Source organism: Bombus pascuorum, unplaced genomic scaffold (genome assembly GCF_905332965.1).
Source record: "Bombus pascuorum unplaced genomic scaffold, iyBomPasc1.1, whole genome shotgun sequence".
NCBI lineage: Eukaryota > Metazoa > Arthropoda > Insecta > Hymenoptera > Apidae > Bombus > Bombus pascuorum.
The window spans coordinates 454130-467602 of NW_026869752.1; the positions used below are offsets into that span (position 1 = coordinate 454130).

The 13473-nt window shown below is 32.1% G+C and overlaps 1 protein-coding gene, 1 long non-coding RNA gene and 1 pseudogene across 3 annotated transcripts in view; 2 read left to right on the top strand and 1 right to left on the bottom strand.

The window, feature by feature from the left end:
• Positions 1–1848: 1848 nt before the first annotated feature.
• On the bottom strand, positions 1849–4616 carry LOC132915897 (putative serine protease K12H4.7; annotated as a pseudogene).
• Positions 4617–5960: 1344 nt separating this feature from the next.
• LOC132915904 (solute carrier family 53 member 1-like) lies at positions 5961–10830 on the top strand. Of its 2 annotated transcripts, none has more exons than XM_060975673.1 (3): positions 5961–6329; positions 8014–8105; positions 10399–10830. In XM_060975673.1, the coding sequence occupies exons 2-3, from the start codon at positions 8037–8039 to the stop codon at positions 10651–10653; spliced, it is 324 nt and encodes a 107-aa protein (XP_060831656.1). In that variant the 5' UTR covers positions 5961–6329; positions 8014–8036; the 3' UTR covers positions 10654–10830. The 2 variants fall into 2 exon arrangements, with proteins under 2 accessions (XP_060831656.1, XP_060831657.1); XM_060975674.1 differs by lacking the exon at positions 5961–6329 and adding an exon at positions 7372–7535.
• Positions 10831–11745: 915 nt separating this feature from the next.
• Positions 11746–13473, top strand: part of LOC132915910 (uncharacterized) — a 64945-nt gene continuing 63217 nt past the window's right edge. The window contains exons 1-2 of the long non-coding RNA XR_009659981.1: positions 11746–12110; positions 12194–12509. This is a non-coding gene — a long non-coding RNA (uncharacterized LOC132915910). The remainder of the gene's footprint in view (positions 12111–12193; positions 12510–13473) is intronic.

A 13473-nucleotide genomic window follows, 5' to 3' on the forward strand; every position in this document is an offset into this window, starting at 1 on the left:
GAGATGGTTCAGAATTAGTTGTGAGCGATGTAGCCACGTACCCGTCTAACAAGCACGCCAGCATTTCTGACAAGAAACGCCATCATCATCATCATCATCATCATCATCATCACCACGGTAACTCTACGCCCGAGTGGAGGCAGTCTCAGTCTCATCACAGATACTAAACATAAAATCGGTTACCTAGAACCGCTTATTTTTTTGAGATTTTCGGTGAATCGATTATTGTGACGAGTCGCGATTAGATCACGAGCAAGTTGTATTTTTTATGCTGTATGCATATTTTATAAATGGTGACGCACTGGAAGATGGTGACTTTATGTTAGGAAATACGTACAAAATGTAAGGTAAATTTCTTTCAATATAGAGTTTTAATTTCAGCAAATGTATTTTTGATTATTTGTTGAATGTGAAAGATATAATTAATTGAATGTTTATTTGGTAATATTTGGATTTAAAAATATTTGTACAGACAAATTTGTTTACATAAGTGAAATACTTCTTGTGTATGTGTATTTTTATATATAAGAACATCTCTTTTTTATTTCTTCAATACAGTAGTATGTGAATTTTATATATTGATCTGATTCTTTAAGAAAAAAATTGATGAATTCATACATTGCTTTAATTTCAATTTTAATTTCTAAATAACTTTATTTTTTATAGAAAAGCACATCTATCTCAAAATCTTTTGAGGTGGATCGTTGACATTTTCTATAATATTCTAGATCTAAATTACACATATACATTTTGAAACATGTATAAAATCTTGTGTTTAAAATTCAACTAACTGTTTCTAGTAATTCAGCTAATTCTAAGTTAGAATATCAAAAATGTATATTGTTTTCCATTTACAATTCAAAGTTTACTTAGAAGAATGTATATTTAACATGAATTATAAATCTTTGTCCCAAATTTTTTCAAGAAATATGTATATGTATGTCTAATATTCTTAGAACAATATTTTGTAGTCATTTGACGAAGAAATTAGTAAAATAAAATATTACCAAATGCATATATATCATAACAAACGTTTGACAAATATTTAAAATCATTTTTTTTAGAAATAAAGTTTCATGTGGATAAATTTTCTTATATTTCATCTTCTTTTTAGCATTAAATCACCATCCATCCATGTATTCTGCTATATCATTTATGAAATAATTTGTAACTCCATTTAAAATGGAAACTTAAAACAACATGGTGAACAATTCAAACGTTGCGTAGGAGAATTTTTAAGCGTGATTCATAGATAGAAAAACTAATTCATCCTACATTTATTGTTCTGTTATACAGTAAATTATTTACTACTACCTTGTTACGTAATGTAAATACCGTATACTGCAGTAGCGTAAGTCAAAGACGAAAGTTGTGAATGTAGGAGGATCACGAGTTGATCGAAGGATATGCCAAAAAAATGAGAAAGTAATATATGTATATGTATAATTACTGATCAAACGAATTCTAATAATTTTTAAACGAATTCGATACAAACTATTATAAGAATGTTCGATTATAATAGGATTGACAATATTTTATGAAAATCATACGCATACTCGGTTGATCAATATCTGTAATGGGCACCTTGGCCTCGCCTTAAAGGAATCGAACAAACTCATAACGAAACGATATTCGAAGATGGTACCGTTAAGGAAAGGCCGACGCTATACATATCAGAATCAAAATTCATTTAGTTATGGTGCTCATTTTAAGACACTTTGCACTTATTCAAATTCATGTCGGATCTGTTTTTGCAGATTTTAAAACACCTTAATAAATTATTTGTGTTTAGTATTATTTTAACCAGTTGAACATCTTTTCTCATGCTTGTCAAGAATAAAACATATATAATTAATAGATATGTATTTATTCATTGACTGACGTAAGATATTCGTAGTAAGTTTGTACATGTATTTATTTAATACTTCAGTAATCTACAAAAAATTGTAATAGTGCCATTATGGGCAAACTTGTTTAATTGTATCTATACATGCATTCTAGTTGTTTAAACATAAACACAGAATGGTGAACACTCGTGTATCTTCAGTAACTTGTTATGTACGTACATAGTTAGTTTTAGTCTTAGTTATGCACGAATTGTTTCAACTAAAAATATTTATGTATCATAATTGTTTCACAGAAGTTCATAAAGGAAAATACAAATTGTTCAAAAAGTTAATAAGATAAATTTAATTCTTTTAATACATCATTTTTGTTTAAAAAAATAAAAAACTACTTATCATAAAGTAGTTAAATGTAGCACACACAGCGTTAAAAATATCATATTTAATTATGCAGCCATTCATCTATTAAATGTCCAACCTCAACTCTGGTAGCTTTCAACTGAAGTGGATCATTTTTGGAAGGAGGATACATGTTGGCACAATGAGCAGTACCTATGGTCATAATAATAAATAAATTTTTTGTATTACACGAAAAATGAAAAATTTCAATTAATATGTACACACCATCAATATAAATGACAGGTATTTCCGGATTTGCTGATTTTGTAATTCCCAAAACATGCCAAGGATCAATTGATCCATGTACAAATACTACATTTGTAGTCTTTAAATCTAATCCTCCATACAGAATATTTGTTCTATTCACTGCCGAATTCAGCAAATGAATATTGTACCTGTTAGAATACGGAAATGTTATAATTTTATAGCTAATGATTTATCATAATTGAGAAATGTATTTATCGTAATTTTAAATAAACCTTGGGCCAAATATATCAATGCATTGTTGCACAAAGAAATCTACTGGGAAAGTTTCACTAAATAATTTTGGGCGTGCTGTCGAAGTTTGAAAGAATCCAAATTCTGTACACGTTTGGTACGTCCATTGACGTCCTACAAGAAATATATTTTAAAATACAATAAATAAAAATTAAAACAGCAATAGTATAAGTAAAAAAATACATTATCCCCTTCTGCTTCTTCGCTAGCCCATGTTATGTTCCGAAGTTTATGAATCATTTTATTATACATATAATTCAAACACTTTTTTTCTGATGCTTGTAATATTTTAGTGCTCAAAATTGCAAGTCTGTCAATAGCAATACCCAATGTTTCGTTCGTTAATATGTCGCAGGCACTATCGATAGTTAAATTAGCCATTGCGGAATTATTACGATTGTCTTTATTGTACTGTACAATACCAGCAAAGATGCTTGCTATTGTTTCATACAAATTCGAAATATCATTACGTTTGGTATGTTCGTTGATTGAATCACATAAACTATAAGTAAAAATAATTTTTCAATAATGATATATTTGATTTGTAAATGAAGAATTTTACTTTTACTTGCATAAATTTTTTAGCTATTCCTTGTTGACCGATAGGACGATGTAACATTATATGAAATTGTTTGTTTGCTTCTAGTATTGCATTTACACATGCTTCAGAATATTCTTTGAGGGCATTTTCAACAACAACAAAGTATTCTATAAAGTATAATTATTAATATAAAACACTTCTGTTTTAAATAAAATATTTTTTATATTTAAGTGTATCTTATATTTACCCTGAAAATCAATTTCTGCTAATAAAGGACCACTAGCAGAAACAGCCCCGTGTACTAAATGAGGATATTTATTACGCAACCAAGCAGCTAATGATCCAGCATATGATCCTCCAAATGCAATCCATTTAGTACCAGCTGGTAACTTGTAATTAATATTCATGAATTCTATAAAGTAAGCCAAATCTGCAAGTGCCTGTTGCGATGAAAGATACATTAAATTTTTCACGCCGAGATCCCTGCAGATAACAAAAACGTAACATTATAACTTAAAATGTATCAATTATATATTTTATAAACAATGTTACATACGAAGTAGGATGACTTTGTCCATAAAAGCGGTGTTCCACTTGAAAACATAGCGCCCCAAATTGCTTAGCATATTCGATCCATTGACCTTCTGCCATCCATTTAGCATTTGCTGCAGCTTCACCACTTATCATCAAAAATACTGGACCACCTTTCTTATAGTGCTCTCCAACCTAACCCCAACCTAACGTTTACGAAATATCTCTGAAAAAATAATAAAAAGATTTATATTATAAAATAAAAATTAAGAAATATTTAATATATTCTTATTACCTGTTGCCAAACACGCGCATCAGTTGGATCAAAGTGATCTAGAAACTGTGTAAACCATTTAGCACTTGGAAGTTCATGATCTTCAGATAAAATTGGAGCACCTAGATTACCATATTTGCTTCGACCCCTCATAAAAGTCTCCCATGATATACTATTATTTATAAAATTAACGAAGAATAATAATAGTAGTAAACGGTTCATAGTATCCTAGGTTTGGATAAACTATAAAATATGCATTCTGAAAAAATAAAAACTAAATTTATTATTTATATTACACATAAAAAATTAATATATTACGAATATTATTTTATCAATTTTATTCTCTAATAAATTAAAACATAACGATAACATAGTTAATACTACCTTTTTAAAATACAAGTTGTCTTACATTTATTATTTACAGAAATGATATTTTTAAAATTAGTTCTTATAATATAGGCACTAATATTATTCTTGTACAAATTTACACGTGTTTTTTATATATGAGTACTACAATTTATTAACTTGAAACCATGCTTGGAACAAAATTCCAATCTTTCCAACATGATAAAACTAAAAGAATATAAATATAAAAAGCAGAGGAATGTACTTACAAATTTTATAGTAATGATAAGTTGTTCTTTCCTGTTTAGAGCTTCTTTTTCTTTATAGTACTTATTGAATAATTTACTTAGTTCGTTTTAATATATACAATATTTAGAGAAAACATTATAATTTGTAACCTTGATGTGATGAACAATTTTGCTGCTTTGCAAAGGCACTATATGTGTATTGTTAACTTGACTTGTAGCAGCTTGTAGTACGTGCAGTCTAATATATATATATATATTATATGTATAGCTGATATAGTATGTGCATTTTTTGTATAGCGCCCCCTATAAAACGGTTTATTACAATAAATATATATATATGTATATCATATACACGAGTATAAGTTAGCAAATAAAAGCGCATAAATCATTTTACGAAAATAGTTCGTGAAAAAAAGACAGATACAAAAGTTCCAGATAACATTACCAAAAATGGCTCTAAATATATGAAAACATTTTAGATTTTAAATAAATGATACATGTAGTTAAAATATTATCAATGTAAACTTTGTAGTGTTAATTGTTAACGTAACTCGTAAGTACACTTATTTGTCTTGTATTACTTTTTGTTGTACTGGATATTAATTAGATTAAATATGTTATAATGAATAAAATCCAATTTTTTTTTTCATTTGAAAAGAGTTACATTAAGAATCTTCTTCTATTATTGATTATACATACACATAATTACTTCTTAAAAGATAATTATCATACAATCTACTAAAACTATATTTTTAATGTTTTATACATTTTTCTACGCATTATACTATTTATCTTATGATATTATAATATTTTATTTTTTATATATTTAATAGTTCCGTTTATATATATTTAAGTATATATTTGTGCATGTTGCAATCTTTTACAAAGTAGAAGATTGAATTCACATATATATTTAATAAAATTTTATTATTGTTATAACATTTAAAAATGCTTGACAAGATCGAAAAAATGTTTTATTTATATCAAAAATTAAATTCAAAGTAAATGTTAATTGAGAGAATATTCTGAGGGTAATAATATAATAAAAGATTGTCTCAATATCTGATAAAAAATACAAAAATCCACATAGCCAACTTCAAATAAAAATGTTCGTAATTATTTGTGTGCTATAGTTCTACTTTCTTATATATAATCAACTATTTGATGGATATAATTCGGTTAAAAAAAATAAAAATAAAACGTTTGTACAAAAACAATATACATATATATATATATGAGGATATATTTTTTACATTCAATATGCATGTATACATATGTACGTAAACATATAAACAAAATCTTTTTTTGTAAAGTAAGAATCGAAATATGAATGCTTAACATTATAAACTGCATATAACTATTATAGATTATATACATATCACATATAAGCATTTTATCTAACTGAAATAAATCTTCGAGCGATGACATTATCAAAGGTATTTAATCGGAAAATTCTCGTCAATCCTTACTATACAGATGGACACTAGAAGCTATCTATATTTGCGAAAAACGTTCTAAATTAAGTAATAAAAAGACTTGTAGCCGTCTAATGAATATCGCCTGTACGTATGAAGAAACAATGGTGCTATGTGTCGTGTAAAGCTTGACAGTTAAACATAAGAAGTAAGAATAAAGACATCCATATATATGTGTCGGGTTGGCGTTAGGGGCGTTTAATGAATCTTCACCAATGTTGTTCATGGTTGTCGCACCGATATTTATTACACAAGTATGGCTGATACAAGATTGACAATCGGACGCGGTAGCTGGACGCTAATGACAATGGCCCTAGGTTCGATAAAGCGAATCCACGGTCCACGGGATAACGAATATACTTTGCTTCGAAGTCTAAGTCGGATTCGACTCGTAGATTATTCACCGATCGTACAAGCACACTAGGCGTATAGCTAATGAGACTGCCAGAAAGGGAATGACTTTCCGTCACGACGACGCTGCAGAGGAAGACTATGATGGGATGTGCCTAAGGGCACGAGATCATCGGATTCGTCAAAGAAAGCCTCCACACGGAGGGTGAGGGAAATGGGCGTTGCTGTTAATTAGTTAATTTCTATATCGGCGGTTAGCAAAAGATGCTAACCGCCTTTGAGAGAGAGTTCCTGGCGGGAAGCGTCGCACGTGAGGAAATCTGATCTCCCATATCTTTCCGCAATAGGTGACAGATTTACGGGCGGATAGAACAAAGACTGTTTGTCAATCGGAAGGACTAAGTCCTAAGATTTGTAGCGGCTCCTCAGACTATCTGAGCATAAACTGTGAATGATGCATCGGCATCTGGCGATCATCTTACTCAAAGAATGCGGTCTCTGTGTGACGAGCCGCGGAACTGTTACAATGTTTTATTGTCAAGTGTCGGTACTGCCAATTCTTTAAAGGAAAGCTATGTAACTTCATATCTCTGTTAAGCGGAACGTTCATCCCGCGACCGTGGCCACGCTTCGGCGACCGATGGTCGCCTCGAGCCCAAAGGCTCATTGTCACAAATTTCGAATGACTGTGTTGGGTTATTTCTTAAATGTTACGGTATTGAGGTTTTCCAAGCAACTCCAACGGAAACCCGGTGTCCTTTCATCTCCGACATATGCGTCAGGAAGATGATACAGTTACACTGTACATGCGAATGTGTGTGTGTTCAAGCGTCAGTGCGTGTCCAGGCCTGAGTGAGGCAAAGGACAATTGGCAGTCGTTTAGAAGCATCTGGAAGAGTCGGTTGACAAGAAGCGTGCGTGCGAGTGGATTTACGAGGTCTTCGGAGTATAATACATGTGTATAACTGTTGTGTGTGAAATAAAGTGAATTATTTGAATTTCCGAATCCCTCCTATATCTTTACAATATGTAAGTAATAATAATTTATCATGAAGTAAACGAATTCAGAAAATATTGATTTAGTACTGCCGACAAAGGTTTTAAGTGCATTATATGTGTATGTGACCTCTTTCGTGGTTTAATTCCTTAAAGACGAGCGTGAAACGAAACATTTGATTAAATTGTTCATCTTTTCATTTTCTACTTTGCAATTATATTATCATAATATTTCACTTTGCTCATTTTATTATATTGTTATTTTTTTGGTATACGCTGTTCGTAATAATAAATTAATACATCGAGTAAATGTTGTTTATGAAGATATATAGACTATAGAAATAAAAAAGTTTCTTCAATTATAATATATGATTTTCTCACTTTGTACTTCACTTATATATCTCATTCTTTTATGTATGCTTTATTATATACATAATTATTTTATGGAAATTTTTAATATTATATATTTATATCGCTTTAGCAATAATTTAAACGAATTTGTTTATTGCAGATTATTGCATCAATTGAAGCAAGATGAAGTTTGCAGAACATCTGTCTGCTCACATTACGCCTGAATGGCGTAAGCAATACATAAGCTATGAGGTAAAATAAAATAGCCTTGGAAATTAAAATATTTATATTTTAATTGTCTTTGTTAAAAATTTATTTCTATGCTAATGGAGATACACAGGGTGTTTCAGAATAAGTAGGAAATATTTTAGGAGTAGCTTCTGCATATATAAACAATAGAAAGACTTTATATAAATATATCTTACTTGAGTTTGTTTTCGAGTTATAGTGGATTTAATTTTTATTCTTTTATTTTGTATACTACATTATATACTGCTTTTCATAAAAGGTATTTGAGATGGTATTTTTATATTCCAATACAAGCTTGCAGATATCTTACCAATGACTGTCTTACCATATTTAAATATCCAGATGTAGTCTGTATTTGCTGGAAACTTGAGAAACACAATACTTGTCTACGGAAAGAAATATGAATTGCAAAAGAAAAACCGTTATAATTTGAAAAGAAAGTCAAATAGGACATATCCTCATATGAACTTTTTATGGTTTAGGTACAGTGCTGGACAAAAGTATTGGCACAGCATGATTGTTATGATAGAAATGCTTATAACTACTAAACAAATTGATTTAAACAAAAAACTTTTTGACGTATTTATTTATTATCTATTCTAGTTTATTACATAACAAGAGCAACAATATAAATAAAATAATACGCAAAATAATAACAAAAATATATTTTTTGAACATTTTATGGGTGGACAAAACTATTGGCACAGTAGAATATTTACGCTTATAACTAATTACATAATAAACTTCTAATATTTTGTTGGCAGTCCTTTTCTTTTAAGGACTTCCTTTAATCTTCTGGGCATCGAGTGGACTAATTTTTTAGTGAATTCAGGTACAATATTGCTCCATTCCTGCAGAAGAACTTTCTTCAGTTCAGACTTGCTTGTGATATTATGTTTCCTAATTCTTTTTTCCAATTCGTTCCACACGTGCTCAATGGGATTCATATCGGGACTTTGAGGTGGTGTGTTTAATGTGTGGGCAGTATTATATATTATCCACTGACGAACAATATATTATCCACTGACGAACATAAAACGCTTTAAAAGTGAAGAAAATCTAGAGAATCAAATTAGGAGTGGTCGCCCTTCTAAGGTAACAATTCGAGAAAAAAGGAAAATCGTAAATATTGTAAAGAAGGATCCAAAAACTAATTCGACTGAAATTGCTTCGATGTTAAAAGCTGAGTGTGAAAAAGAAGTAAGTACCAAAACTGTACGTAGGGTATTGAAGGATGCCGGTTATTCTGCCCGTGCAGCACGAAGAAAGCCCTACATCAGTAAAATAAACCAAAAGAAAAGAGTGGAATTCGCGAAAGAGTTTGTTACGAAAGATACTGATTTTTGGGAAAAGATCATGTTTTCAGATGAAAGTAAGTTTAATATTTTTAAATCTGACGGCAGAATATTAGTATGGCGAAAACCCAACACAGAGATGGACGAACTGAATCTGCAAGCCACCGTGAAACATGGGGGTGGTGGTTTAATGGTGTGGGGATGTATGGCATCATCGGGTGTAGGAGAACTTATATTCATTGATGAGATAATGGATAAATATGTATATTTAAATATACTCAAGCAAAATCTTTTGAAAAGTACTCAAAAATTAAACCTCCCCAGGGATTTCTATTTTCAGCAGGATCGAGATCCTAAACATATGGCGTATATTGTTCGTCAGTGGATAATATATAATACTGCCCACACATTAAACACACCACCTCAAAGTCCCGATATGAATCCCATTGAGCACGTGTGGAACGAATTGGAAAAAAGAATTAGGAAACATAATATCACAAGCAAGTCTGAACTGAAGAAAGTTCTTCTGCAGGAATGGAGCAATATTGTACCTGAATTCACTAAAAAATTAGTCCACTCGATGCCCAGAAGATTAAAGGAAGTCCTTAAAAGAAAAGGACTGCCAACAAAATATTAGAAGTTTATTATGTAATTAGTTATAAGCGTAAATATTCTACTGTGCCAATAGTTTTGTCCACCCATAAAATGTTCAAAAAATATATTTTTGTTATTATTTTGCGTATTATTTTATTTATATTGTTGCTCTTGTTATGTAATAAACTAGAATAGATAATAAATAAATACGTCAAAAAGTTTTTTGTTTAAATCAATTTGTTTAGTAGTTATAAGCATTTCTATCATAACAATCATGCTGTGCCAATATTTTTGTCCAGCACTGTATATAGAAGCCACTCCCAAAATATTTCCTACTTATTCTGAGACATTCTGTACAATGAAAGATCAGAACACTATTAATTAAAATGACCTCTTTGGGTTAATAGGAAATGAAGGCAATGCTCTATACTGCTGGAGAAGAAGCACCGTCAGCTGAAAGTGTTGTTCGTGATATTTCGATCGCACAGATAGAAAGTTCTGATCAAACGCAAATTTTGCGTATCATGGGTAAAGAAGAAAATGGTGTACTCAATAGAGGTAAACGTAAAGTTGGTGGTAAACGACAAGCTACTAGTAAAGAAGACAAACGGGCATTGCTGAAAGAAGAAATAGTTGATATAGATATATCAAATGCCAGTTAAAAATAGTTCAATTGTTTTATTATCAGAACCTACGCAAAGCAATATTATTCCAAATTTAATGTAATTTTTATATAGGCAATAGTTTGCCAGAAAAAGTGCAGGTCGTTCTTTATGAACAATTAATATTTCCTTTGTGCATCAAAATTGAAGATTGTGAGGCTGAACTGAACAAGTGCCTTGTATACAGGGTGCGCCGTTAGAATCCGGACAAAAGAAGTTTTGTGCAGAAAGTTGTTTATTTAAGTCAATACACAAAAACACATGAAAATGTTGTTATATCTCATTTAAAGGGTCCTTGCTGAGAACTTTTATTCTATGTAACCACCCTCTGCCTCTATGACCTGCTCTATTCTTGCTCTAAAGCGCGAGCACGCTGACTTCAACTGGTCGCGTTTAATTGTCGCGAATTCTGACTCGATAGCAGCTCGTAGGGAGTTGACGTTGGGGTGCCTGCATTTATTAGTTTGTCTCTCGATAACGCCCCACACGTAATAGTCCAATGGGTTTAGGTCGGGACTGTTAGGAGGCCAGAAATCTTTCGACCAAAACATGTCCACATTGTCAGAGAGCCAATTTTGAACAAGATGACTTGTGTGAGCAGGTGCGCCATCTTGTTGAAATAAATACGGCCTTCCAGAAGACGTAATTTCCATCCACGGCTTTATTACTGTCTTCAGGACCTCCAAATAAACCTCCTTTGTGATTCTTTCGCCTTTTTGGAAGAAGTGCGGAGGCATGACGTCGCCCTCACTTGAGACAACGCTCAAAACGTGAACACTTGCTGGAAATTTGGTTTTGCCCACAACAGGAACATCTTCGAGATTGTGGGCCAGCCAACGGTCGTTCCTCCGATTCACTTTGGCTTCCACCCGGCGCGAAGACTTTCTATAATCGCCGCTCTTCTATCGTATTCCGGGTTTTGCTTAACGAGTTCTGTCATTTTGAGGTTATAGAAGACTTATTGACATATTTAACTAACTTCAGAGTCAATCAGCACAAACATCTGAATTCTAATATGGTGGGAACTACAAATTGAATTCTGTCCGAATTCTAACGGCGCACCCTGTATATCCTGTTTATTAAACTATGAATTTAATAACTTAGTGTAAAGATATAGAAGGGATTCGGAAATTCAAATAGTTCACTTTGTTCAACACACAACAGTTATACACATATGTTATACTCTGAAGACCTCGTAAACCTACTCGCACGCTCGCTTGTTGTCAACCGACTCTTCCAGATGCTTCTTAACGACGGCTACAAGAGCTGCTTCAGGAGCTGCGGATTTTAATGCTAAAGTCTGGGATGCAATTAAAGGAGAAGAAATTCATTCGTTTCAACACAAACATATTGTAAAGTCTGTCAACTTCAGCATTGATTCTAATTATTTGTGCACAAGTTCTAATGAGAAACTTGTGCGAATTTATGATCTTAACAAACCAGATGCAGCACCACAGGTAGATATTATCGTGTATCTATAATTATATTTTATAAAGATATAATATTTAGTACTGTTTTATTTAATCATTAACATCAACAGGTATTCTCGGGTCATAAAATTGGCATCAGGCATGTTACGTTTTTCAATAATGATACTGCATTAATTACCTGTGGCGATGACAAAACATTGAGAGTTTGGGACAGAAAGAGTGGTCAAGAAGTAAGAAGGTTAGATTTTCCAGCAATTCCAAATTCTATGGAAGTGTCAAGAGATGGGAACATTATTACCACAACTCACTCCAACATAGTCACTTTTTGGAATAGCAGAGAGTATGTCCATTTCTTTCTGTTTTACCATAACGCGTACAGCATATCTTAAAATATAAAATAAATGAAGTCAGCAAAACAAGTTCAAGGTCAGTGTGTAATGTACCTGCTTGTACACCTGTTGGTACAGACACATTAATATCCTGAACATGGATTTTCTACAGAACCTCCAAGTTAACCTTGTCCCACTAGGAAGTACTTTCCAGTGTATATTTTACGTTTTAATAGATTGTATATCTTTTATTCATGTTTGCTCTCCAAAATACTAGAACAAGCAATATACGCCCGACTAAAACCAATAATAGAGAAGGAAAAATTAATACCAGACCATCAATTTGGATTCAGAAATAAACACTCCACCATAGAACAAATGCACAGGCTTGTCAACGAAATAATACACACAATAGAAAACAAACAATATTGTACAGCCCTATTCATGGACATAGAGAAAGCTTTCGACAAAATAAACCACGAAAGCCTAATACAAACAATCAAGAAACAATTCCCGGAAAAAATATACCAAATAATAAAATCATACATAAGCAACAGAACCTTCACAGTAAAAATCAAGGACGCACACTCCGAAGCAAAAGACATCAAAGCAGGTGTTCCACAAGGAAGCGTCCTAGGACCCATACTATACACACTATACACGGCCAACATTCCAACAACTACCAATAGCAAAATACTGACATTCGCGGACGACACAGCCGTGCTAGTCAGGCACACTAACCCTGTAACAGCAGCCACAATACTACAAGAGCACATCACAAAAATGGAAAAGTGGCTACAAGACAAACAAATCAAAGCTAACCCTAACAAATGCAACCACATCACATTCACATTGAGCAAACAGATAACACCAAACATCTTCCTGAACGGCACGCAAATAACACAAACAAGGCAAGTCAAATACCTTGGACTTCACATAGATACACACTTCACATGGAAACAGCACATCAAATCAATAATAGACAAGATACAGATAGCAAGGAGACAAATGCACTGGCTAACAAGCCGAAAATCCAAACTAAGCACAGAAAACAAACTGAA

Excerpts from the sequence above, each read along its gene's own strand:
- LOC132915904 (XM_060975673.1), top strand. The coding sequence starts at position 8,037 with ATGAAGTTTGCAGAACATCTGTCTGCTCACATTACGCCTGAATGGCGT. Across the intron at positions 8,106-10,398 it reads AGCAATACATAAGCTATGAG|GAAATGAAGGCAATGCTCTA; the intron begins GTAAAATAAAAT and ends TTGGGTTAATAG.